We start from the raw sequence: 26,996 nt of genomic DNA on the forward strand, positions 1-26,996 counted from the left end.
GTAAAAAGGCCCCGTAAAATGTCCCAGGAACTTAATTTAGACCCTGGTCCCTGCAGTCAAAACGCGATGAGTTCCTCAAAAGGTTCCTAGCTCCAGGGGAAAATTCCTGCGATGGAAACAGGGCTTATGCTAAAAACATTTAACTGATGATGACATGATGTCAGCAAGTGATAAAACAGCATGACAACCCGTTGAACTTTTTCGTTGAGGGTAATTTTCCGCTCCGAGGCAGAAACTGAGATAATTTATGGTGTGTCATGTGATAGGCAAATTTTGCTCCACTGCATATAGAGAAAAATAATATCTATAGGTACAGGTAGGTATAGGTAACTGCTAGGGCCTCATGCAGGAAGCAATATAGGAACAAATTTCCTCTTATTTTAGTTTGTATCCACGATTTGTTCTTGTTTTGTTAGTACCCATTGCTTTCTGCCATTCACCAGTGTTTTCTTAATTTTGCTCTTCTCTTAGGTAAGTGAACATTTTACGAGTGGTCAAGAGCACTCTCACCAAGATAAGGAAAAAACATCTAGTTTTCACAGTCAAATTGTCTGTCAAATGCAAGGAAATGCAAGTTTTAAATTTGAGAAAAATTAAAAATGAATATCACAATCAAATTTAGATTATTATATGTTTTTTAGTAATTATTAAAACTGGATTATTAAATTTGTGGGCTAAAGAAATGCTATTGATCCACTGATATTGTGTGGGTTGAGGTTCTTGAATGGCTTACATACTACTCTTAGATGCTTCTCCTAGTTGATTTTACTGTAACGCCAGTACTGACGCTCTGGGAAATTACATGTTTTATCTGTTTAAGTATATTTAACATGATCTCAAAACCTGCAATTATACAGTGTTTACGGGTCTTTACCCATGCTAATAATAAACAGTCTGCCACACCCATCCAATTTATGATCATGTGTGATTCATCATTCAGTTCACCTGGTTAAGAGGTGTGTTGTGTTAGAGAAGCAAGCTTGAGACTGGAAGGTCGCAGGAGTTGACTTCTCTTATTTTTTTCTCTTAACAGAAAATGAAGATGGAGTATAAAGTTTTGATAAGTGCTTTATAAACAACTAATAGTCTACAATCTAGTGTTAAATATAAGAATTACATAGAAAGTTAGTACTTTCTTCAAGACGTGGGCTGTTTTCGAAACCGCATACTGCATACTACTGAGGAGCGCAGTATGCAGTATACAGTACATACTGTATACTGCGTTCCTCAGTAGTATGCAGTATGTGACAGTTAAAGTGATGTATTTAGCAGTATGCTAGACGAGGCTTAAGCCTTCAAACCAGCTCTTAAAGCACAGGACAAAAAAACTAACTTGTACCACTATTACAATATTATCAAAAAATACAACTTTGATTTTGTTGTTTATGTTGTGCTTGTTTACTTTATAAGATACTGCAGGTTTAAACTATTTATTCTGACAGCTCATAAAGAAGTCCGACAAACAGGATCATCAACGAGGAGAGACGGGAAATATAAAACATTCATCCACAACGTTTACTTTACTCAAACTGCTTTTTCAGTTACAGCAAAAGGACTGATCTCCCTCCAGATATTAGAGAAATGTTAAAAAAGTGTCATGTTGTCTCATCAGGAACCTCTCTGCCCCGTCAGAAGCTGCTCTTTCCCTCTCCTCTTCTCTCCTCTTCCTCTCCTCTCATCTTCCCTCGCCACTCTGCTGCTCTGCAGCCGCTCTGTGAGCGTCACTGGCCGGCTCTCCAGCGAGCTACGCCCGCGGGTGATTGTGGAGCTTTTTAACTCGAAAAAAGGCAAATAAACACAGGTTCCTGTTAATTTATAATGGACATCTGTGTTGTGATATTTAAACAAACTATCCGTCAACAAGGAAATCAAAGCCTCTCGTCTACAGACCGGTCTCTAGAGAGCTCCAGCAGCTCATAGCGGTCTCTGAGCGTGACTACCCGGCTTGCTGGCAGCGACCCGGGCAGGCGCTCGCTGGCTGTCACGGTATTCTGTGGAGCTTCTAAACTCCGACAACGGTGGAACAAATGTTCGATTCGCCATCTAACTTCGTAAAACTGCCGATATTAATAATCTACACAGTTGATTTCTCGCCTCAAAAACGTTCAGAAGTGAATTTAGTGTTGAAATGGCTACAGAAAACGTAAAAAAAGAGCAGCTTCTGGCTGCTGTTTTTATACCCGTAGCCTGTGCTGTTCCGGCGCTTTGCATTGTGGGATACAGTAAGCGAGATAGACTGGTCCGATGCATACTGGAGAATTTTTCCAAATCAGTACGTCATCCGGGTATTTCTGGCATACTGGAGATTTTGCTTTTGTTCACATACTGCATACTACATACTACATTTTGGCCAAATCAGTACTACTAGTATAGTATGCGGTTTCGAAAACAGCCTAGGACCCAATCAGCTCTTTGATCAGGCGACAGCCAGGTGTTTCCCATTTTCCCATCATGCCCTGGGTTCTATTTCGTTCTTCCTGACTGCCAGAGGCAGTGTTTAACACTGGATGTTATCCATCTCGCGCACGCGCAGGTCGAGTATTTAATATCAACAAAGTCACATGTGACCTGGGATGACGTAGTTTATATAAGCCCACGTCATCATCAGATATGTCCCTTGAATCTTCTCGGTAATCCGCGAATGCAGGTTGATTAAAAGAGATAAGCCGTTGACTTTTCGCTGGAAGCCCTGCAACCGCATGGTTGGAGCTACGGTTTCGTCCTCCAAGGGCTGCGATTAGTTAATCACGGCTACACTCTAACACTTTAGACGCTGTAACACCGGTGTTTTCGCCGGTTCAATTCAGCGAGGCTAACGACAGGTGAGCTAGGATCACAAGGTGAGTATATCCTCCCGTCGTTAGAGTTTAAGTTACGTTTGTTGATAGGAGTCTGTTTTCGGTCTCCTTTATTGTTTATGGCCGCCGAGCTAAGTGTTTGCGCTACAGTATCGGCGAGCCTCCGTCGGACAACGAGCCCGTTGGGCTGTTGTCGGCTAATTCATTTCCTTTTACAGTGTGTGTTGCTCAGCAGCGAGTGATTTCGCTCGTTAAAGCAGACATCTCCTTTGTTGATAGATAGAGCGACCGCTCCCCAGTAAGTGATTTCGCTTGTGGGTTAACTTATTTTGTGGCTGCTGTTAAAGGGGAAGTTATTATCTTCCCTGTCTTTTGTATAATAACAGTCCTAGTTCAAAGCTAGTGTCTAGTTACTGAGACAGTTTCCTGTTAAGCAACTTGATGTAATTTTTTCTCTCTGTTACTAGAGAGTGCTTTCACTCCAGTGTAACCAATGAGTTGCATAACAAAGTAAACACATTATATAAGTAAGATAAATACATTATTTAATTAAATATAAGAGTATAAAATTCATACTACGAATTATTATAAATATCAGCAGCACCATGTTAGGTGAGCATGTTTGCCGTGCCTGCATGGCTCCACTGCTAGCTACTGATGGCCATGATGAATGCCCCACATGCCTCGGTGTTGTACACCTGAGGGAGGGGCTGTCCGACAGTCAGTGCATGAATTGTAGTTTTATGCCACGGGAGCTGAAGATAGCTCGATTAGCTGAGCTAGAAGAGCAGCTCGAGTGCCAGTTGCCCCTATCGGGTGTACCTTCACGGAGTGGGCGGAGACGCGCCCCACCTGAGGGGGCCCCACCTACAAAAAAGGCACGGAAAGTGGACTGTTTGGCAACTAAGGTCGACACGCTAACATCAGAGTTTGCTGAGATTAAAGCGCTGCTCCTTAACCTTCAGCCAGGCAGGGTGAACGCAACCCAGCCTACCCCACCGGGATGGGATGAGGATGCCCTGTCTACGAGGGCTTCCTGTAGCCAGTTCTGTGAGGACCGGCCTGGACAGGGAGAGCTAGTAGCCTCCTCCCACGCTTCTGACACCTGTTCCCAGCAGTCAGGAAGTGGGTCCAGGGCAGGCTCAGAGTCTGCTCCAGCGACAGTTAAGCCAGTGGTCCGTATGGCTTTGGCACGCTTAGGCGTGGATGAGGCCCCGACTGCGGGCACCTCATCCAGTGCATTTTTTAGGTGGGCCCCGCCCCTGGCGGGTTTCTCTGTTCCACCCTCCCAGCCATACATTGAGGAGCTCCACAAATGCTGGCCAGACCCGAAATCGCTTTCCCACCACACCACTGACGGCAGGGCCTTAGCTTCAATGCAGAACGCTGACACTTACGGACTGGGTAAGATGCCAGCAGTGGAGCCATCTATTGCCGCCCTTATTGTGTCTCCCAATGAGGTCTTGAGGCCTGATGCTCGCTGTCCCAGGCCCCAGTGTCGCATCACAGACGACTTTCTAGTCAAGGCTTATGAAACAGCGGCACGCATGGGCCGTCTTGGAAACTCTCTTTCCCACCTGATACTATCCTTGTCCCAGTCCCTGCAAACTGCTGGCGTGGATGCTTCCGTCCAGAGCCTCAGTGATGCATCCCTGCAGGCGTTCGGTCTTATCACAAGGGAGCTTGGCAGACTACTGTCGACCCTTACGCTGACTCGCCGGCAGGTATGGCTGGCCCAATCTCCGCTTTCGGAGCCGGGCCGGAGGGCCCTCCGCACTCTCCCCGTGGTTCCGGGGGAGCTGTTTGGCCCAGCAGCACAGCAGGCCTTGGAGCGTGGAATCCAGGCGAACCAGACTCGGCAGCAGTTTGCTAGCTTCCGGGAACCTACGCCTTTATGGCGACAGCGGCCCCCACAGGGTGGTGGTACCAGTCGCCCTCGGCTTCCAGCTCGTCCTGATACGTACCCGAGGACCTCGCAGGCTCCGGCACGGCCGGTGCCTCAAGCGAGAAGGGGTCGGGGGTCAGGGTATCGCCCCCCCAGGTACCCAAAGGGCCAGAGGGGAAGATCCTGATGCCCCGGGGCCGGCAGTCGGACGCTTCTCCCAGCAGCAACTCAGCTGCTGGGAAAGCAGCACTTCAGACCCTTGGGTGGTGGCTACGCTTTCCCAAGGGTACAATCTCCAATTCCGACGCCGGCCCCCAGTTTTCAGTGGGATCAGACTGTCCACGGTCAGAGATCCCACAAAGTCCCAGGCACTCAGACAAGAAGTAGCCACCCTCCTGGGGAAGGGTGCCATCGAAGAGCTGGGGCTAGAGACACAGCAAGGTGGGTTTTACTCAGTTTATTTTCTGATTCCAAAGAGAGAGGGTGGGTTTCGCCCTATACTGGACTTACGAGGGCTGAACACATTTCTGAAGGTGTTGCCCTTCCACATGCTGAGTACAGCAGATGTGCTCCAAAACGTGACACGGCACAGTTGGTTCACATCCATCGATTTAAAGGACGCATACTTTCACGTCCCAATAGCACTACCTCACAGGCAGTACCTGCGCTTCGCATTCGAAGGCAAGGCCTTCCAATTCAAGGTGCTCCCATTTGGTCTTTTCCTTGCCCCACGGGTCTTCACAAGGTGCATGAGGGCGGCACTCGCCCCGATGCAAGCCAGGGGTATACTTATCCTCCCATACCTGGACGATTGGCTAATTTGTGCTCTGACCAGGGAACAGGCAGAACGGGACACTGCGTCCCTTCTGCATCACATGACGAGGTTGGGCCTTACCGTCAACCATGCCAAGAGTTGTCTCATACCCAGCCAACGGGTAGTGTTCATTGGTTTAACTCTGGACTCCCGCCATATGCTGGCCTTCCCAACACCAAGACGAGTAAACGCCATACTCCAGCTCCTCCTCCGGTTCCGGAAGAACAGGAGGTTGAGGTACAGCCTGTTTCTCAGGCTGTTAGGTATGTTGACGTCAGTAACATCAGTAGTGCCACTGGGCCTCCTGTACTTACGGCCATTCCAAATTTGGATCAATGGTCTCCAATTAGATCCAAAGTCCCACAGATCCAAGAGAGTCAGGGTGTCCTGCCGATGCCTCCTTGCTTTGCAGCCATGGAGAGCCGGGGCATATCTGGCCAGGGGCATCTCATTGGGTTCGATTCCCTCACGTCGCGAGGTGGTGGTGACCGATGCTTCGCCCTCCGGCTGGGGGGCAGTATGGCAGCACAGAGCGATAAGGGGGCTCTGGACAGCACAGGAAGCGGCGGAGCACATAAATGTGCTCGAGCTCCGTGCTATATATTTGGCACTTCGCAAATTCCTACCACAGTTGAGAGGCAGGCGTGTTATTGTACGGTCCGACAACAAGTCAGCTGTCTACCATGTGAACCGGCAAGGGGGCACCAGATCAACCCGGTTGCTACAGGTGGCACGGAGACTTCTGGTATGGGCTTTCCCTTGTTTTTCCAGCCTCAGGGCCATGTATCTGCCAGGGCCACAGAATGTGGTGGCAGACTTTCTCTCCCGCCAGAAACCCCCTGCGGGCGAGTGGAGGCTCCACCCAGAGGTGGTAGAGGAGATATGGCGCAAATATGGCGCAGCAGAGGTGGACCTGTTTGCCTCAGAAGCCTCAACGCACTGCCCTCTTTGGTTCTCCCTGACGGAGACAGCAAGCCCGTTGGGACAGGAGGCCCTGGCACACCCATGGCCAGATTGCCTCCTCTATGCCTTCCCACCATTCCCACTGATAGCAGTAACGCTACACAGAATACAGCACGGCAACAACAGACTCCTGTTGGTCGCCCCAAACTGGCCGGGGAGACCCTGGTTTCCGGGGATGCACAGGCTTCTGGACGGAGTTCCATGGTGCCTGCCCAAGAGGCAAGACTTGCTCTCACAACTGGGGGGCCGCATCTGGCATCCGAACCCGGATCGCCTACAGCTTTGGGTATGGCCCCTGAGGAGCCGGACCCACTCCTAAGGGTATGTGACCGGGCGGTAATTCAAACCATTTCTGACTCAAGAGCACCCTCCACCAGGGCACTGTATGCCAACAGGTGGAAAATATTCTCAGAGTGGTGTAAAGTGCATGAGGAGGTACCTCAGAGTGCCTCTGTGCCAATAATACTGAGTTTTTTGCAGTCTTTGCTGGAGAAGAAACTCTCTCCTTCTACCTTGAAGGTTTATGTAGCTGCTATTTCAGCCGGGCATGTCAGAGTGGATAACCAGACCGTGGGGTCTCACACTCTGGTGACCCGATTTCTTAAAGGAGCCCAGCGGCGGAACCCCCCGCAGGCTGTCAAGGTTCCCTCGTGGGAACTGCATCTGGTGCTAGAAGCCCTTTATCTCCCCCCCTTCGAGCCTCTGGAGCAGTCGGGGCTGGAGTGGTCTTCAGTAAAGGTTGCTTTCCTTTTGGCGATGGCATCAGCAAAACGTGTGAGTGAACTTCACGCCTTGTCAGTGAGTGAAACGTGTATTCGCTGGAACTCAGATGGCACAGGGGTAGCACTTTGGCCTAACCCATCATTTTTCCCGAAGAGGTTGGCTCCGACCCACTCTAATCAGGTCATTGAGCTGGCAGCTTATGACCCTTCATGCCTACAGGGGGAAGATGCTAAGTCAGCGGAACTGCTCTGCCCAGTGAGGGCCTTAAGGCATTATATACAGGTGACTGCGAGCTTTCGCCGCTCTGATAGTCTGTTTGTCTGCTATGGGGGCCATAGGAAAGGGCACACCCTGTCCAAGCAGAGGCTTTCCAGGTGGATTGTTCAGGCCATTGAGGAAGCATACAGGTCAAAAGGACTGCCTTTACCTCTTAATATCAGAGGCCACTCCACCAGGAGTGTCTCCACTTCCTGGGCAGCGCTACGGGGGATCCCCCTAAGTGATATCTGCGCTGCGGCCAGCTGGGCTACTCCATGCACCTTTGCCCGTTTTTACAGGGTCAATGTTGCTGCTCCCCATGCAATAGCATCGGTGGTCTTTCAGGAATCCACAGGCCGTTCCCGGTGAGGTGGGTTTTCCTCGTGACTACGTTGGTAGTAGTCATCCAGTGTTAAACACTGCCTCTGGCAGTCAGGAAGAACGAAATAGAACGATAGTTACGTATGTAACTACGGTTCTATGAGTTCTGGATGACTGCCAGAGTTGGCTGTCACTCGGAATCTTGGCGAGAAGATTCTGGAGGGACATATCTGATGATGACGTGGGCTTATATAAACTACGTCATCCCAGGTCACATGTGACTTTGTTGATATTAAATACTCGACCTGCGCGTGCGCGAGATGGATAACATCCAGTGTTAAACACTGCCTCTGGCAGTCATCCAGAACTCATAGAACCGTAGTTACATACGTAACTATCGTTTTGTGGAGAGCAACTGCGGCGTCTGGCTCTAAAAACTGCGGTCGCCTTGATCTCGTGAGGTTATCGTAGCCCGCGTGTGCATGACGTCAGAGCAAGACGGGATCAAGTCGGACACAAATCTAACCGGCATGCATGTACGCCCGATCGCCGGTGATTGATTCTGCAGGCCTGGCTCATCTCGAACGGGGCTAATGTTGCTGCATGAAGCCCATGGTCACAAATAGCTCATGACACACTATGATATGATTTTGGGTGCATTAAATCTAAAAGAACTGGATATGTAGATCACGGTGTGAGGAACATATCAGCATTATTCCCATGACTTCATTCAGACTGTCTGCACATTAATAAAAATCATATTAGTCCCACAATCTTGATAATAATATTGTAAACATGATTAAGACTAAAGCTGAGTCCATAAAAGAACTCAAAACCAAGCAGGATTTTTTAGAGACAACAGCAGAGTCTTCGTCTGACCTGCAACACCATCATGAGGAGGAAGTAGAGATTGGCCACTCGCTGGAACTGTTCAAACAGTGTCATGGGCAGGAAAGTCAGGGGGGAGTACTTGTAGCTGCGGACAACATTGTCCTGGCAACCGACACGAACGGCAACAGAGAGGGAGAGAGAGAGAGAAGAGCACAAGGGAGACACATGTATTGGCACATCAACCTGTTCCTCAATGCAACAGCATGCCAACAGGTGTTAGGTTACCATGTGGAGGGAAGGAAAACCCATGCGTGACTGACTCACCGCGTATCGCCCCCAGCGGAAGCACAGCAAGGATTTCTTCTGTTTGTGTTTGTGGTAGTGGCGGCTGTTTGCCCTCACCTCCCATGTGAGGCCTGTCAGACACAAGTTAGGCTGAATCTTAGCTCACAGAGACCATTTACACGCAATGATTTTAATGTATCATTTACATCAGCAGACAACAGATGGACGTGTGTGTGTGCACTATTGTGAATGTGTATTAATATGCAAGCCTATGTAGTGTAGGCTACTGCTGTTAACCATATCTCAAAGGGAGTCTTGCGTTGCCTTTTCAGAGCCACAAGAAGGCAAAAATGACTCTTAATAGCATCTGCTGAGGAAACATGATCCCCTATAGCAGTGGTTCTCAAACTGGCATGACCGGGGGAAAATGTGATGCGCAATTAATGTTTTGACGTCAGAATCTTTTTCACGGCTGAAGAGTAAACAAATGATTTCTTTATACATCAATGGTAGCTATGGTGTTCATTCAGACAGGTAGACCACATTTTTATTAGAGTTATTTCTTGTATGTTTTGCATAAGGATCTTGTAAAGCACGTTGTGATGTTTGTCTGTGAAAAGCGCTATATAAATAAGTTTTACTTACTTACTTACTTAGTTTGTAAGTTTACAAAGACAAATATTTGACAGGGACAAAAAGAAAAACAGACGACGCTTCAGAGACAAACAAGACAACGTGCTCAGCTGACGGTAATCAAAATCAAAATCAAAAAGTAGGGCTGCACCGAGTAGCTTGAAGGTTCGTTCATAACATTGACATTCTAATTATTATTAAACTTACAGAAACATTAGCCCATCTTCCACCTTCTCTTCCCTCCTCTCTCTTAAACACACACAGAGCGAGCGATGCGGCGCTCCGTCTGTCTGTAATTGGCTCAATCCTCAGTCAAAATTTGTTGAAAAAAGAGAGATCGTATTATTCCCAAAATTGCCAAAAATGCTTTGAAGCTTCGACCGTTGCCATGGTATTCGACCTCCAAATCACTATTCGAATGCTTTGTTTTTATCTATTTATATAAGTATGTAATAATAATGTATAAATCCCCAAATAGCGCATGAAAAAAGGAATAATCCCACAGCATTATTCATTATTCATATTCAACAATAATTATTATTAGTAATTTTCAGACGGATATCATTGTTTGTTGTGTGTAAAGGGTGTGTGTGTGTACACAGTAGTGCGGCAGCAGCGCTGTCCCGGGCACTGAAACAGGGGAGATGGAGACAGACAGACAGAAGAACATGTCGGCCTGACGCACCTCAAAGATTCGAATATCTTCGAATATTTCTCATTGAAGCTTCGAAGCCAAGAAAATGGTATTCGGGACAGCTCTACTGTAATTGCCTCAGTCCTCGTCAGCCCAAAAGCCAAAATTTATTGGAAACAGAGAGATCGTAATCATTTCCAAAATTCACTACATGTTTTAATCTAACATAATATTCTGCTTCAGTCCGTATTTGTTTTTAAAAACAACAGTTTCAATGCGGTTAAAAACTGTTTTCTCTCTCGCATGCTACTGTATTAACGGGGCGGTCTAGCAGTAATCTAACAGCACTACAAATTACATTTCTATAAATATAAATAATAATGAAGGTGGCGGGAGATGAGGAGAGACTGGTGTGTTTTTTATGTCTGAAAAAAAATATTTCTTCCTCCAAAGGGGGGATGACAGAAAACGTTTGAGAACCACTGCCTTATAGGAGAAGATTTCAATCTAGATTAAAGATCACATGCAGGTTCCTACATACTGTAAATATGACACTGATAGATTGTGTTCATGGATTTGAATGTCATAGTACATTTCATGATACATCAAAAACTCTACTGGCCTCTGAATGCGTCTCAGTAAAAACAGTGAGATAACGAGACAGTGAAGAAAAAGGAAAATGAAGGATGGAGATGAAAAGAGACGTACCAGATTCAAAACTTTCCTTGGCCATGATGCAGAGGAGACTCCAATGTTTGTAGACGTGGGTTATGCTAAACGAAGTAGACAACAAAGTGAAATGGCTGCTTGTGTCACTCTCTAAGATACACTTAACAATCTTGTAACTCATTACCTATTCGCTTACCTATACCATGGCACAACAGACAAACGGTTATAAATCACTGATTCTGATCTAAACAGACTTGCGGCTCTACAAACCTCTACCCATCCTCAATTAACCATTTGATTACATTGACTAAATGCTAGTAAGGTGAATCGAAGGCAACTCTAGGCTTGTTTTCTATATGATGAAATACTCAGAAATGTACCAACTCTTCTGGCTGAATCTCTGCTGGAAGCCGGACGAGCGATCCTGGTGAGAGAGAGCCGAGGCTGCTCAGATCCAAACATCTGAATCAAACCTGCAAGGACAAACATAGAGATTGATGAGTCACGTTATATTTTACCTGTTGTTAACCACATTTGTCAACAAATTAATAAACAGAGTAAAGCCTGACATTAAATAGTCTCTATTACTATTAATGGATCCTGTTTGTAAAGCTGTTAATAGTAGCTGTGTTGTTGAAATGAATCAGAAGCAGCAGCAGCGTATACATAACGCACATCACTTACCTGCATTGTTAGCCAGTACTGTCCGTGCTGTCAGGTGACACAGCTGAGCCATCAATCTCGAAGCTCGTACCGACCACAGATGTAGTTTAACATGGTTGTTTTCATAACCATTCTTCCGCTGTTTTTCATAACACTCACAGACACCTGTTTCATCCACCCCCCCTCCTTTCTCTGTATGCTCCCTGCCACGCCTTCCTCTCGCTCCCAGGTGTAGGCTCCGGTATCACCGACTGAACTCCCCGAGCACCTTACCTGAGGAGAGGGAGAGGAATGGAGGAGGGGCAACGAGGCCAGCGGAGTATAAGCATATCAAATCACTGTTTTGTTTATGTCATTTACTGCAGCTATTAAACTGTAAAAACAGAAACTTTTTTAGTCTTTGGGAGAAAACTACAACCAACTAAGATTCGAGACATACTAACTGGGTGAACTTTTCTAACTTCAGTGTCCTAGAAAGTCTTTGTAACTATGGTAATGTTGATACAGTGGGAGTATTGGTTTACAGGAATGTGAAAGCAGTAAAACTTTGCATTCAGACTGGGCTAACACCTAACTCAAGTTCTCATTTACTGTTTTTTTTTTTTTTTTGTCCTTTCCCATGCAATGTCTCTATATATACACATTATTATCTCTATATTTTACCGTATATAGAAATCTAATCTGACAAAAGATGTGTATTATGCAATATAGTTTAAATAAGTCTTCCACTCAGGTTTATGTTATGTTGAATGACCTAATTAACAGTGTGCTTCCAAAAACACTCAAAAATGATACTTTATACATAACTGAAGTTATTCGCAGTTTTCTTTGTGTTATATGTAAAAAAAAAACTAAAAAAAAACCACTAAGAATAAAGTGTGACTTGGCTTCTAGTGTTAAATTAATAAATTACATACTTTCAGATTAAAATGAAACACTGAACCAAATCTTTTAAAAATGACAGCTTTCATTCAGATGTTCTCAAACAGAACAGGTATCTATTTTTTTTAAAAAGTATTTCAAGGTTCAAGGTTGTTTATTTGTCATATGTCAATTCCAGCAAAGCAGTAATTGGCAATGAAAATCTTTGATCTCAAGTTCCTTCAACAATGTTCATAATATAAGTATACTGTATATAAAGGGGGAAATCACACAAGTAAATGTAAAAGCAAAATGATAATCTATGGCATTAGATAATGTAGTTACAATAAATATAAACATAAGTAAATATAAAATTGTAATGTAAATTTGTAATTTAGTTGCTGACAGTATTTCAGATGAGAAAACTGAATGTAAACAGGATGTAGTATGTATATGCATGATGATAAGTAATATATGTACACCGTGGTGTAAACAGGAATGTAGTATGTAATAATGAGAAGGAATACAATATATATACAGAGGTGTTTGACAGGAATGTAGTATGTAATAATGAGAAGTACTAAATATATACTGTAAACAGAGGTGTAGACAGGAATGTAGTATGTATAGAGGAGAATAATATGTACAGTTACACACAGAGGTATAACAGTTTGTTACAGTATATAAAGGTAAAAGTATTTGAATTCAGTTCAAAGGTACATACACTATATGCAGTCACTCAGTTAAGACAACATTAATATATAAGTATTTTTCACATGGCTGATTTTATTCAAACTAATCTTTGTCTTTAGATAAAAGTCAAGCCATGCATTATTTATTTAAGGGCTGTAGTTTAACCTTTCTGCCTTCTTCATGAATCTAATGCCACCTGGTGGAGGTAATCACCCACTGCAATGTAACCATCACATGAAGGTCAAAAAGGGTGAATTTGACAACAATGGCACCTGAACAAAAGGCAGCTCGCTGAATTTACATGTTCGCTCAATGTCAGTTAAATGTACTATTTGTGGTTTCATATCTCTTTGTCTCATTTCTCTTCCCCTTTGTAAGTGAGGTTGTCCCCACAAATGCCACATATCAACAGCTGAAGGTGTGTGTATCTTACGTCTAATACGTGTGTGTGTGTATGCGAGTGCTTGTGCATATCTAGGGCGATCTTTCCTATCTATTTTTACAGCTGGGCTGTGCAGCACAGTGGTTAAGGAGACGTGTCGATGGCGTGGCACGAGTGCTCTTTAGGCCTACAAAAACAATGACAGTCAATAGGCCAGGCTTTTCCACCACAGTTTAACCGTTGCCCATCACAGCTGCCAAACCTCACAACTTTAAACACGTAGCAGAATGGTCTGTTTGGGTCGGTGGGTTATTGTCACAAATTTCTATTCTACTAGAGAGGGGATCAGGCTATATCAAACATTTATATATTACTAAATAAGATACAAAAAACAATGTAATTCAAGTTATAATAAATCCAAGCCAAATATTAAACTGAAATGAAATCTTAAAGCAAAAATCTGTAAGATAAATAAAACACTTAAATAACAGGTTACTCACTATGTACATTGAAACAATCATCGCTATAATCATTCCTCCTGTCCATACTGGCCGTAAAGAGATCCCTTCCTAACGTGATTCAAATGTAAGAGATGGGGGACAAAATCCACAGTCCTCATTCTGTGCAAAAACACATTTCAAAGTTTAGCTAAAGCAAAAACAAGGCTTCAGCAGTCTAAGTTAGCCAAATCAAGTAGGGGTGTAAGAAAATATTAATATAGTTGAGTATTGTGATATTATGTTTTGTGACACTGTACTGATCCTTAAAAACACTATTGCTATTTAGTTAATAGTTTACATGCAAAGATTTGTGGCAGACAGTGGCTCAGATTGCACAAAAAGTAGTGTTATGATGTTAGATGTTTTATGCATATGGCAGTGTGTTCTTTATATGGTAAATTAACTTGCATTTATATAGAGTTTTTTGTAGTAATCTGACCACTCAAAGCGCTTCACCCATTCACACACACACATTCATACACTGACGGCAGAGGCTGCCATGCGAGGTGCCAACCTGCCCATCAGGATCTAATCTAATGCACAACCACACACCGATGTCACAGCCTTCGGGAGCAATTTGGGGTTAAGTAGCTTGGCAAAGGATCCTTTGACTTACAAACCATCCAAATCTGCTCTTACTCGACTCCAACCGATCTTCCAACCGATTAGTGGACAACCTGCTCTACCTCCTGAGCCACAGCCGCCCTATGACAGTTTTCCTAAAATTTGATTTAAAGGGACTATTTGTAACTTTCAGAAATGCTTCTTAACAGCGACACCTGTGGCCGAGAAATCAACGAAAGTCAGCGTCGGGCTCGCGCTTGCTCGCTCTAAATATACCTGAACGAGCATCGCTCAAAACACTGAGGTGACACACGTCAGCTAAAACCACAATATCACTCTATATTTCAGCTGCTTGGCAGTAATGTTAGCTGACCAGACGAAGGTCTCTCCATGAACATGATTTAGATCTGATCTTAGTGTTGGCTTTTCCTGCCTCAGCGCAGGCTGATGCAGCGGGGCTCTGCAGCGTGTCTCCCTGCTCTCTCCGCCCGCAGCCGGAGAGAGCAGGGAGACACCGGCACCCGGTCGGTAACGAGACGACAACGTTACTCGCTGAGGAGCTCCGTCACTTCACAAGAAACGGGAAGCCTCTGTTGGTCTGGAGGAGCTGCAGCATATATTTCTGCACAAACGTCCACTGTACATTCACTAGATATTCTCAGAGCTAAACTAACTCTTCTGCAGTGTGGAGTGAGCGCGCGTTCACGTCTAGAGGTGGAGCGAGCTGAGCGAGAACGCGCGCGCTGTCTGAGTGAAGGCAGGCAGGCAGAGGAGGAGAGGCAGTGGCCACACGCGAACGCGCATATGCGAGCGCGCATGTGTGGCGACTCGCTACATTTATACGCTTAAAAAGTTACAAACAGTCCCTTTAAAAAAAAAAAAATATCGCAATATATCAACATATCGTAACTCCTGTATTATGATGCGTATCGTATCGCCAGATTCTTGCCAATACACAGCCCTAAAATTAAGCTGGCATCTTCTAAAACGGACTGTTGTCCTTCACTTACATTGGAATAACATTAGGAAGGAATCTCTTCACAGCCAGTATGGACAAGAGGAACGATTACAGCAATTAACACCCTTAAGACATGTGAGTAATGTTTTGAGAAAGACTTGAAAAAGTGTGAACTTATCCCTTATCTATACAGTTTGCTGTTTAGCAACTGTTTAGGTCACTGATGTAGGGTGAGGAACCCACAGTTTTGCGTTTAGCAGATTGTCTAAGTCACTAATTTTATCTTTTATCGTTCATGTGTTTTTTCTGGTTTTATTTTCCATCTTATGGTTTCATGTGAAGCACTGAGTGCATGTAATGTCGTTATTGTTAAGCACTTTGAGCTGCATTTCTTGTATGAAAGGTGCTATACAAATAAAGTTTATTATAATTATTATTACTATTATTAATAAATAAATATACATGTTGTTGTACATCTGAGACTCTTATAGCTAAAAAGGAAATACATAAAAGCTATGTCTAGCCAGCGCAGATTGTGGTAGGGCAAAGCAAAGATACTCCTAGTTTTGTCCCGGCTAGAGGTAGTAAAATAAGAAACTGGCAAGTCAAAAACAGTGAGTATCTTAAGATAATCTTACATTACTCGTGCCAGTTTATGAGCCAGCTGGCAACAAGACCGAAGCGCTGCCATCATTAGAAGCACTTCTTATTTATTTCTTCACCAATTAAGTTCTTGGAACTGACTGAGGGTCACATCTCGCTAAGATTCACATTCTTACCGCAGCATCAGCAACCAGTGAGAAAAACACAAGAGGAGGAGATGACAAGTTTTACTTCCTCATGTTTTGTACATTACAAAATGGAAATATGAACAAACTGTTAAACCTGAAACGGCTTAAAAAAAACGCAATGCCCTCTGCAGTAACCGAGAAACTACATATCAGAAATGTATTAATTTCTTGAAATCTTGATGGTTATATAGAGGGAGTCACTGAAATGTCTACTTGAACTGCATCATAATTACCACTTTATACAAACCTTACACTCGACAATCAAAACCACAATTGGCACCAAAGCAGACACATTCATTATCTCTCCGCGATTCATCACACAGTTAAAAATACAGGCCAAGTTTCCACTACATGCGGGCATGTTTGTTCTCTTCTTATTCTGTATCTCACAGGATCTCAGCAGCGTGTGACCCTCAGACCACCCCTTACTTCGCTATAGAGTGTGAGAAAGCCCTGAGCTGTGGGAAGCTTCTCAATGCTCCTTTTTCTCAAGGGACCTACTTTACTACTGTAACAGGTTTTCAAGTGGCACTGTGCAAAAGTCACACTGCAGCCGACTATGAGAGGCAATACCCTCAACTCAACTTCCTGTAAAAAGTGGTTAACTGCACAGCTGTGAGTTGAGGAAGGAATCAGGCCAGCAGACCCCAAACAAATCCCACAAATGAACCCCTTAAAAGGGTTGTAAAGTATATGGTTGGACATGACATACAAACAGATGTGAAATAGGTTAAGTAAAGCCAAAACAAAGCAGCGGTATTTTCATTGAAGTGGAGTTTCAGTGTATAGCAGAAAGTAGAACATGGTGGTGTTTGGTGGGAGAGTGTGTGTGTTTGTGTGTGAGGGGTTGGGGTGACATAACAACATCCAAGTTCACAAAAACAAACTGATGTGACGAACCCCCAATTATGAGTCACTGAGTCATTGGTGACCGTGCTCACACCTGAGCAGAGTGGTAACATTTTGTTCGGTGAAATGTGTGGGTGCACAGAAACATGTCAGTAATGATAAAACTGTTGTATAGATGGTATTGGTAGGACTGTGTGGTCTTGTGGGGGGCAAATCTGAGAGGCACTCAAATAATGTTATGGCAGTTTCTAACTGGCAGCAAAGCCTATCAAATCGTCTTTCTGCTGGTGACATTCACAGCCGCTTTACCTCGCCATCAGACTGCCCTTCCAGTCAGGGAACTGAAGCCGTTATATCACTCTCTACAAAGCCACCAGACAACATTCACAAAAGCAGTAATTTTACCTCACAGAACACGGGAGAATTTGACTCACCTAGTTTAGTTTATTTAATTTAGTAGTTCAAATAGCTTACTTTGGTAACCTACTTTTTGCAACAGCTGAGTGGGCGTTTCAATCTGAAAAAAAACGGAACAGACTGCAGATGGACCTGACCTTTAAATGCAAGTATGTGACCACAATTTCTGGAGGAAAACAGTGAACAGTGTTCCCTTTTATCATGCCATTGCTTCTTCTGCATAACAGCTCAGATATTATCATCCATTGTTGACATTTTAATCATAAAATGCAGGAAGCCAGCTTGACAACATGCCTGAATTAAAGGTCAAGGATAAGTCTGGCGGCAAAACACAGTTTACTTTTGGCGACTTTTCCCCAACATGGCAGTGGGCAAATATGCTGCTTTATGCAAATATATGTATATATTTATTAATGGAAATCATTTAACAACACAAAACAATGACAAATAATGTCCAGAAACCCTCACAGGTACTGCATTTAGCATAAAAAATATCCTCAAATCATAACATGACAAACTGCAGCCCAACGGGCAACAACAGCTGTCAGTGTGTCAGTGTGCTGACTTGACTATGACTTGCCCCAAAACTGCATGTGATTATCATAAAGTGGGCATGTTTGTAAAGGGGAGACTTGTGGGTACCCATAGAACCCATTCTCATTCACATATATTGAGGTTAGAGGTCAAGGCACCCCTTTGTAAATGGCCATGCCAGTGTATCCTCACCAAAATTTAGTGTAAGTTTTGAGAGTTATTTAGCCTCCTTTGCAACAAGTTAGTATGACATGGTTGGTACTAATGTATTCCTTAGGTTTTCTAGTTTCACATGATACCAGTATCTTCACTTCGAGCCTGCTACAACCTAAAAATCGCAAATTCTGTTAATGCGTTAAAGAAATCAGTGGCATTAAGACAAATTTGAGTTATTATCGCGTTAACTTTAACAGCCCTACTTCTTTCACTTTTGTCAGGCACAAAGACACAGAACAGCTCTGTAAGTGGCTGGCAAGCAAGACACAGACAGACCAAGAGATGCACTGCCAAGCTAGCTAGGTCAGCAAGACAGACATACTCGAGAGATGACCTGCAAACTACATCAACTTAACATTACTGTTATTTGCTGACATCAAACTTGGAGAGAACAAAAATTTACCTGATTGCTGTTCCAGCAATTCACTCTCATGGTGTTTTTTTTCCTCCTTTCGTGACCAGAATAATAGTTCCACTTCATCCTCTCATCGATGTTGTAAACATTGACACTCACTTTGTCACGACCCTGAGCGTACAGGGTGGCCAGGCCTAGCAAAAAAAAAAAAGAAAGACTCATTTTCATTATGAAACAGGCTGCATTTTGCGTAAGCAACAAAATACAGTGTTTCTTTCTGTTGTTTTAATAAATAATGGTGAATATTATAGGTTAAATTAAAATTTGGTTATCAATGCTTTTATTTAGGATGAACATGAGTATTGCTGGCGTCCATGCTCATGTTAAAATGTCCAATTTCATTTAGCCCCCCCACATTGAGCTTCACAACGGCTCTTCATAAACCTATTGGTGACCCCACGGAGACTACGTCCATATTCTATGGGTACAACACATGACATCCTAATGACATCAGCCCGAGCGTAACAGCAGGTTTGTTTGGCATTCCCTTAAACTCCTGGCAAGTACTGAAACTAAAAACAAAATCAATGAACAACAACTAAACTAATACAATACTTGTTTTCAATCAAACAGGAAATGATGGAAAATGTAGCAAAACTAATGCTAACACAAACAAACTCTAGATAGTAAGTGCTTGCAATTGTACAGATTAAGATGAACTACTGGCTAAACAAACCAATGACAAATATGGTTAGAAATACATAAAAAGTGTAAATAGGACAAATAAAAAAAAATCAAACAATACATTTGTGATCTGTTTTAAAGATTGATGTCTTCCGTATGAAAAAATGGACTGAGTGCCACAAGCAGGCTGAGAAATTAGGTATTGAAACTAACGAGAAAGTATAATACGAATGCATTGTTGGTTTGGGGATATTCATCTTTTCATGGGATTTAAAACCAGCTGTATTCTTTAACAAAGGCTCATGAGAAAGACCCACTGCATCTATATTTTGGGTAAAGCTACGAGCAGCAAGGTGTTACTCGGACAATTTCCCATACGAGAGAAATGTAAATGAGACAGCCTTTAATCAGCTGTGCGATTCCCTCTCTTACAGTAGTGTGACTAAACTGGTCACTGTATTGTCATAAAACCAACAGGACATTTACTGCCCGAGATAAATCATCCACATACAGAGAAATCATCTGCAACATGCAGTCAGGATGTGGGTGCTGCCGCACAATGAGAAAGTATTGTGGTAAAGAATTATGCAGGCATGCCATTATATACCACAATGCTTTCTGAAAGTTGTGAGTTGTTAACAGTGAGTCATCCTCAAAGGGAGCAGATGCAGTCAGTACTGAACAATACAGTCAGTCAAAGCTGAATAACTTAAAATATCAGTGCTGCATTTATTAATTAACCCTTAGCTGCATCATTTGACATTTTTACTGGATGGCATAACCTTTATAAATACACCGTCTTGCTTCTGCTACAAGTATGTGCCCTTCCTGTGTGTGTGTTTTTGAAATCGCATACTTTTTCTTTTTTCTTTATAGTATGTACTGCAGCTGCCCTGACAAAGTACATTTTGTTGCATGCAGTATGCGTACAATTCATACAATTCAACTTTGACCCTCTTGCTCATATATCCGCTGCACAGAGGATTTTAGGTCAGAATAGCCAGAAAAGCATGCTGGCTTGCATACTGCAAAATGCGACCGGATGCAGTAGGACATCCTGGTATTTTTGGTATACTGCATTTGACATACTATGTATAGGTACAAGGGCTGTCAACAAATATTCTAAATTCGAAAGTATATCCGAATTGACAGAAGAAAATTATATTCAAATATGAAAATTAATAATCGATTCACAAGTAGGAAACCTTCAGGTGATCTCCCTCCAGCCAGCTACCACCTTGTTTAGGTTTTTGTAGTGAAAAGAGAAGATATCGTATAGATAACTCCTCATTTCAACTTCACCAATCAGCCGTTCCTCGTCTATTGCGGCGCTTTCAAAGCGAGTCACAGGAATAAATAGAAATATGGCGTCCGACAAAAGTTCAGCTCTTCTTGCTGCGCAGTGCTGCGTCGGTCGCGGTCAGTTTGGACACAGTGTCATGGACATAATGCGCAAAAATAGATATTCAAATAGTTCGAACCTATGTGTTTTTTGTAGAACAAATATTCGGACGCCATTTTTGCCCTAATTGGGACATACTATATATTTTTTTTCTGACATACTAAATAGTATGGTAGTATAGGTATTGGAACATGTTTATGTGTTTACTTCTCATCAAAAACCATCAAACTAATCAGCAGGAATCAATACAAGCACATATACGTGTTACTATGTCTTTAAAAATCTGTAGATTAACTTTTACTGGAAGACCAACCTGACTGTTGGAACATGGCTGACTGTGGCGTCTGTGGTTACAGTGAGTCAGAAAGAAAAATCTGCTGGAGTTTTCTAAAAACACAGAGCTGATACCCCCCCCCCCTCTACTGATCTGAACAGCCCCCACACTCAGCAAACCACAGTGAAATCTTCAGCGCAAACTGCACAAGAGTGATCGTGTACAATGTCGTGTGGTTTTCCATTTTGGTGGCATTGTTTAGTGTGGTGGTGCTATTCAGATCAGGTCTCTTCACCACTTGGTGGGGTAGAAGCTGTTTTCATGCCCGGCTATCTGTCTTCAAAATGACAGGGCTTGAAATAGGAGATGGCCAGGATGGAGGACGTGGATCGTGATCTTACGGTGGCGCTTCTTGCATTGACCGGAACTTGCTAAGGTCTTGAGGGGTTGGGCAGGTTTGCAGCTGATATTTCTGGTATTTTCCAATGACAAGATAACTTGTTGCAGTTTGTTCCTGTCCTGTACACCCAGACAGTTACTGAGGAGGTGAGAAAGGTGGGGACATACTTGTAGTGTGTAAGGCTCCAAGACTTTCATATTTAAAAAAATGCAAGGATTGAAGATACAAGAAGATCCCAGATGCTAAAATGCTATCCAAGGATGCAGTGGATGATATCTGGACGTGTGAAGATGGATGGGAATTGCAAGAGATTGACGTGACATCTGAGTTGCATTGTAGTTGACAGCATAGAGCCAGCTGAAACAGCTGAGAAAAAGAATTAGAACTCATTGGTTTTAAGGCCAACATAAAGTCTCTGAAGTGTAGTTTTGAAAGATGAATCAATGGACCAATCAAAGTGACGGACCATGTGAAGCTGCCATAATACATCCATGTGAGTGAGGAATTTTGCCTTCACAAATTGGGCAATGCACCGCCAAACAAATGGCAAGAAGTGGGCATGGCTCACATACCCCTGCTCACTGCTTGACCCCTACTAAAATAGGGCCAAGGGTTTTGCCCTTTTAGAACTAATGGTACTAGAGCACACTGTCAACCATCATACCAAATTTGAAGTTCCTAAGTAAAATAGTTTCCGAGCTCTGCTCCAGAAACAAAAGTGTAAACAGACGGAAGGACACGCGGAGCGCTATATACCCCCGACTATGTTGTCACGGGCGTATAAAAAGTCAAATTAAGTGGTGTCAAAGAAATGTGCATTGTGTTGTGACCAATGATGACCCTTTAAGTAATTTCTCCAATTTAAAAAAATCTTGAAAAGCAAGAATGCAACACATCACCTTAAAGTTCATAAAGCTCCCATTTGGCAGCATCCTATATACATTGATATGGGGTTAGACTGCCCCATTCATAATCCCTCCTCCAATTTCATTGTGGGCACATTTGCAGTAATACGGAGGAGGAGTTACAGATAGGTTTCCAGTTGGGCTTTCAGATTCATTGAAAAATAATTTTTCCATTGAAATGAAACAAGTCCTTCATCTGAAGAGACGTAGGAGCCACGAGTTGCTATGTTGAGCCGAGCAACTTCGGAGGATGTCAATAATGCTTTATGGTGCAAATTCAAATTATCTCACTAAATAAACATTTCTAATAACATCTCTCATTTATTTCAGTTTTTCTTATTAATTCAGTCTGATTTATCAGATTTTTATAAGCTATAGCCTACTGCTCACCAATAAATTGTATTTTTGTTTGTTTTAATGCAAACTCCCATGTAATGTCTGTTATTGGCCAAGTGTTTTCAAAGTGGGACCATGTGGGGATTCCAGGGGGTTCCCCAGCAAAAAGGGGAATCATTTATTTTCACTATGGTTGACAATGACAGGATGTACTCTGGTCATTTGTTTTGTACACTTTCTGTAAAACATCGAAAGGCAAAAATCCTATCAGATGGAGGACAAAATATTATCAAATGGGGGGTCAGTTTAAGGTTCCTTAATGTGTGAAAAAAGTTTGGGAACCACCAATATAGGCTATGCTGTAACTAAAGCTTAGGGTTGCACAGATGCACTGTTCTGCAGGCAGTGCACGGATGATCATGTGAATCGATGTGCAGCAGTCTAACCAAACAATAAGTAAGTAGGGCAGTTGATCCAAAGTGACTCATTTCAGTATCACCTGATGGTTTGATCGTAACCACACTGCCGATCAGTTTCCACAGTATTAAACAGACAGAGAAAGCGAGGACACTACGCGATTGGCTGCACGCTTTCAGTATATTACACGCGTCACCCTGCAGCTCCTCTCTCTTCAGCACCGCATGTTGTGATTGACAGGTAAGTGCGCGTTAACATATACAAACTTTTTAATACATTTAAGTAAATTATCTGAGTGCAAACTCTGTGCGTTACTGTGTGTGTTGCAGAATTACAAGAAAGTCCTCTCAAAGTTGATCCTGTGTTCCAGATTCATCCCACAAAGTGTCATCTGTTTCATTCAGGTCAGTGCGGCGAGTTGAACACTGTAACGATCTAACCTGCAGCTTTGACTCGGTTTGTGGGAAACATTAATGCTAATAATCTATCTACTCACTTATTTAATTTTACCTGAGGTTGATCGTAATCAAAATAAATCTGACGACGCGTCATTGTCGTCTTTTCTGTATTCAGAATCCTTTAAGTCTAATGCAAAATGCTCCACTATACTACACATGGTAAAATCCTGCAGCAAAAAAGTTTTACTCGAGTAAAATGTATTTTAAATGTAAAATGAACGTTCAACTGCAGGAAGCAAAACGTACTTTTGTGCTAAAAAGTATATCCAGAATGGCTTGTTTCATGCGTAAAGTTATATCAGCCTATTTCATTATTATTAGGCCTCATAATGCATTAACTAATATGCAATATTTAATGTTGTAGCTGTTATTGGGTAGTATAATATTTCAATGAATCATTCCATTAGCTAATTTATTTTGTATAAGGGGCTAAAATCTGAATATATAATGGACTAACCTAGGTAAAATGTTAATATTATAGTACCTCAAAATGAGATAAGATAAGATAAGATAAGATCTGTTTTTTATAAAATAAAAAAAGTTGTTTAATTAAAAATTAAATGAGTGTTTAATTGAAACTTTTGATGGCCCCCAGTCTAGTGCAATGTCCACCTCGAGGAGCCCTGCTGCTCCGTGCCAGCCCTCCTCCTCAGACGAGAGGTCTGGCGGCTACATGGAGCCTGACCCCGGCCTCCTCTTCCCGGTGACCCGGTCCTCTCTGCTGGCTCGACGTCTCATTCGTCTCCGGGCCTACAGCAGCCAGGCGAGCAGCCCTGTTACGCGCCGCAAGAGGGAGATGATCCCCACCGACAAGAAGGACACCAGCTACTGGGACAAGCGGACCAAGAACAACGAGGCGGCCAAGAGGTCCAGAGAGAAGAGGAGGCTGAGCGACCTGATGCTGGAGAGTCAGCTGCTGGCTCTCAGCGACGAGAACGCTCGGCTGCGAGCTCAGATGCTCAGCATGCAGTACCACGGCAGTCTGAGAGCAGAGAAGAGCAAAGCTGCAGCTGTTTCACCCAGACCTGCTCACTCTCCTGCACTCCTCCAGCCTGGACTCTGGAGCAACAACCCAGCTTCTGTCCTGGGTGTGAGGCATCAAGAAGCATCCGGCTTTGGCTCAACTAGAGGTGCACTGTTAAGAATTTCCCAGTAAAATAACAGTAAAGAACTGATGGCAGCAGGGTTGCCTTTATGTTACTGTAAAAGTAACATTATTATTATGTCGCTGAAATTTACAGCTTTGTATTGTTAATGAAAAATACTGTTTTTTGTATTAACTTCACAGTATTTTACAGTTAATTTACTGTTTAAAGATACATTATATAGCACCTTTATTCTACATTATCTTACTGATTTGTTTTAATTCACTATTTAGGTTGTATTTTTTACATACATTTTAATAAACATATTTTTTTTGCCTAGATGAATAGATTTAGCAGGTTACAGACATAGGAATAGTCACACTAAATACAATTAAAGGCACTTGTTAGGACAAAGGCTATAATAGACTTGTTGACACTTTTCCCAAAATGTCTGTCTATAGCTGCACTACAAGCACAGAATGCAAACCAGAACAACATGTGAGTGAAGAACAGAGCTAATTCACTGATTTTACAATCATGTACAATGTACAAGCCTCACATGTGCAGATCAGGTCCCAGAATTTAAAAAATACTGCATGAAACGGTTACTGATGATACTTTAGACAGTTGATCAGCAGTAAAGTGATGTTTTTTAAGAAGCATTATAGTTCAGTAAAAAAACGGCCTATGAGCGTAATTTAACAGGTTTTCTTTTGTATTCAGTCCTCTCTCCTCGAGCAGTCCTGGATGCAGGGAGGTCAGAAATGGATGCTCAGCGACAGGTCTCCTCCAGCGATGACATCCACAACTCCACCGATGCATCTTCTTCCATCCGAGCATTTGACACGCTCCACCATGCCTCCATCCTGTCACCCAGAAACTGGCTGCAGGTGCCCCATCTTAATCACTCTGCAGTGTGCAATAACTTCCTGCTGCCTTGGCGGTCTTCCTACCTGGCCCCACCGGCCGTCTACCCAGGCCTGCCTCTCTACATACACGAGGGGAGACAGGGCCAGGGTCTGGGTGTGGAGGCAGACATGCAGGGGGGGTTCAGGAGCCGGTTCAGCAGCACACCGGCTTGGCCGTCTCCCCTCGGGATGCACCTCAGTCCTGATGGACGCTAACAGGACAGTCTGACTGTCAAAGTTTAGCCATACTGTCTATTTTGATGCATATACTTACTTACTTAGTCCTTGTTGCGCCTGGTGGCACATAGGGCAAGGACTAAGGATCTCTACTCATCTCTGTTGTTTGCCTTCTTCTCAATGCTGTTCCAGCTGTATCCTCTCGTCTTCATTTCTCCTTCGATGGTTCGCCTCCTTGTTGTTTTGGGCCTCCCTCTTTTGCGTTTTCCCTCTGGTGTCCAACGCAATGCCACTTTTGTCATGTCAGCAGATGGTTTCCTTAATACATGTTCAAGCCAACTCCATCTTCTTCTTATCAATATTGCTTCCATGTCCAAGCACCGTGTTGTTTTGTGTAGTTCATGGTTTGTAATCTTCCTATAGGCCAGAATATCCTCATGATCTTTCTGAGGCGGGTATTGTGAAAGCTAGAAAGCTTGCCTATGTCTCTTTCAGTCATTCTCCAGCACCATGTAGAAGTAAAGATAGTACACAGCTGGTGTATAACTTTATGATGCATATAGATTAACAAATTATTTTTTTTGTATTATGTCATATTTGCTCGGTATAGCCTATAGGTGTATAAACAATATTTTAATGCAACCTACACTGTAGATTTTCTGTCTGACTTTCTGTGGTTTCAAATGTGTTTTTCTCAGCGGTTACATTGCACGCACAGACCAGTGCTGTCAGAAACCCTCTACGCTTTTTTTTTTTGAAACAATAATGCAGCCTATTTCAAATCATTTATCAGTTATATTGATATAAAAGAAATAAATAAAACAGCTGGAGATAATAAAAAAAAAAGTCACTCCTTTTCCATTATTTTGGTCATGATTTGGTATATTAGATACATACATTAAGGTTAAGATTTTGACCTTTTCACTGTTTATCTGTGGTGAGAAACACATCAGCAACTGAGCCAGTGAAACTATGTAGTTGGTGACTTGGTATTCCCCTTTTATTTATCCATACTGCGTGATTTCCCAGCAGCCTCTGATTCAATGGAAAACCAAACGTTGAACCGTTTATTTTGTAGGTTAACAGCTCTGTATGAGACATCATCCTCTCTTGCATCTGGCTATGCCATTCTGGTGTACTTAATTCTTGTCAAAGTCTGCAGGATATCAATACAATTACTAAATGCTTGCAGCCAGATGGTTCCTTAAACTGTCTGGTGCACGTCTATAAAGTCAAATAAAAAAAAGTAGGGTAAAATGTCATATCATAGCTCTCTGCAAATTTTTTTTTTTTTTTTTAGCAAAGGTTAGATAAATGAAAGACTAATTGATAATATTTTAAAGGCCCAAAATG

The 26,996-nt window shown here is 42.9% G+C and overlaps 2 protein-coding genes across 6 annotated transcripts in view; one reads left to right on the plus strand and one right to left on the minus strand.

Moving 5' to 3' along the window:
- atp8b3 (ATPase phospholipid transporting 8B3) overlaps positions 1 to 26,996 on the minus strand; it is a 62,266-nt gene that overhangs the window by 25,480 nt on the left and 9,790 nt on the right. The window contains exons 2-7 of one of the 5 annotated variants that reach the window (XM_074635806.1): positions 18,646 to 18,791; positions 11,499 to 11,750; positions 11,199 to 11,287; positions 10,854 to 10,918; positions 8,918 to 9,009; positions 8,642 to 8,755 (exon numbers count right to left, since the gene is read on the minus strand). In XM_074635806.1, coding sequence (XP_074491907.1) covers positions 8,642 to 8,755; positions 8,918 to 9,009; positions 10,854 to 10,878 — 231 coding nt within the window. In that variant the 5' untranslated portion in view covers positions 10,879 to 10,918; positions 11,199 to 11,287; positions 11,499 to 11,750; positions 18,646 to 18,791. Of the gene's footprint in view, positions 1 to 8,641; positions 8,756 to 8,917; positions 9,010 to 10,853; positions 11,021 to 11,194; positions 11,288 to 11,498; positions 11,751 to 18,645; positions 18,792 to 26,996 lie in introns of those variants that run through there. The other 4 variants (XM_074635808.1, XM_074635807.1, XM_074635804.1 and 1 more) reach the window with 4 other exon arrangements.
- LOC141768602 (uncharacterized) lies at positions 23,158 to 26,889 on the plus strand. Its single transcript, XM_074636994.1, has 4 exons — positions 23,158 to 23,255; positions 23,345 to 23,419; positions 24,069 to 24,603; positions 25,282 to 26,889. Exons 3-4 carry the CDS (start codon positions 24,078 to 24,080, stop codon positions 25,680 to 25,682), a joined length of 927 nt encoding a protein of 308 aa, XP_074493095.1. The 5' UTR covers positions 23,158 to 23,255; positions 23,345 to 23,419; positions 24,069 to 24,077; the 3' UTR covers positions 25,683 to 26,889.

Source organism: Sebastes fasciatus, chromosome 5 (assembly GCF_043250625.1).
Source record: "Sebastes fasciatus isolate fSebFas1 chromosome 5, fSebFas1.pri, whole genome shotgun sequence".
In the NCBI taxonomy this organism is placed as follows: domain Eukaryota; kingdom Metazoa; phylum Chordata; class Actinopteri; order Perciformes; family Sebastidae; genus Sebastes; species Sebastes fasciatus.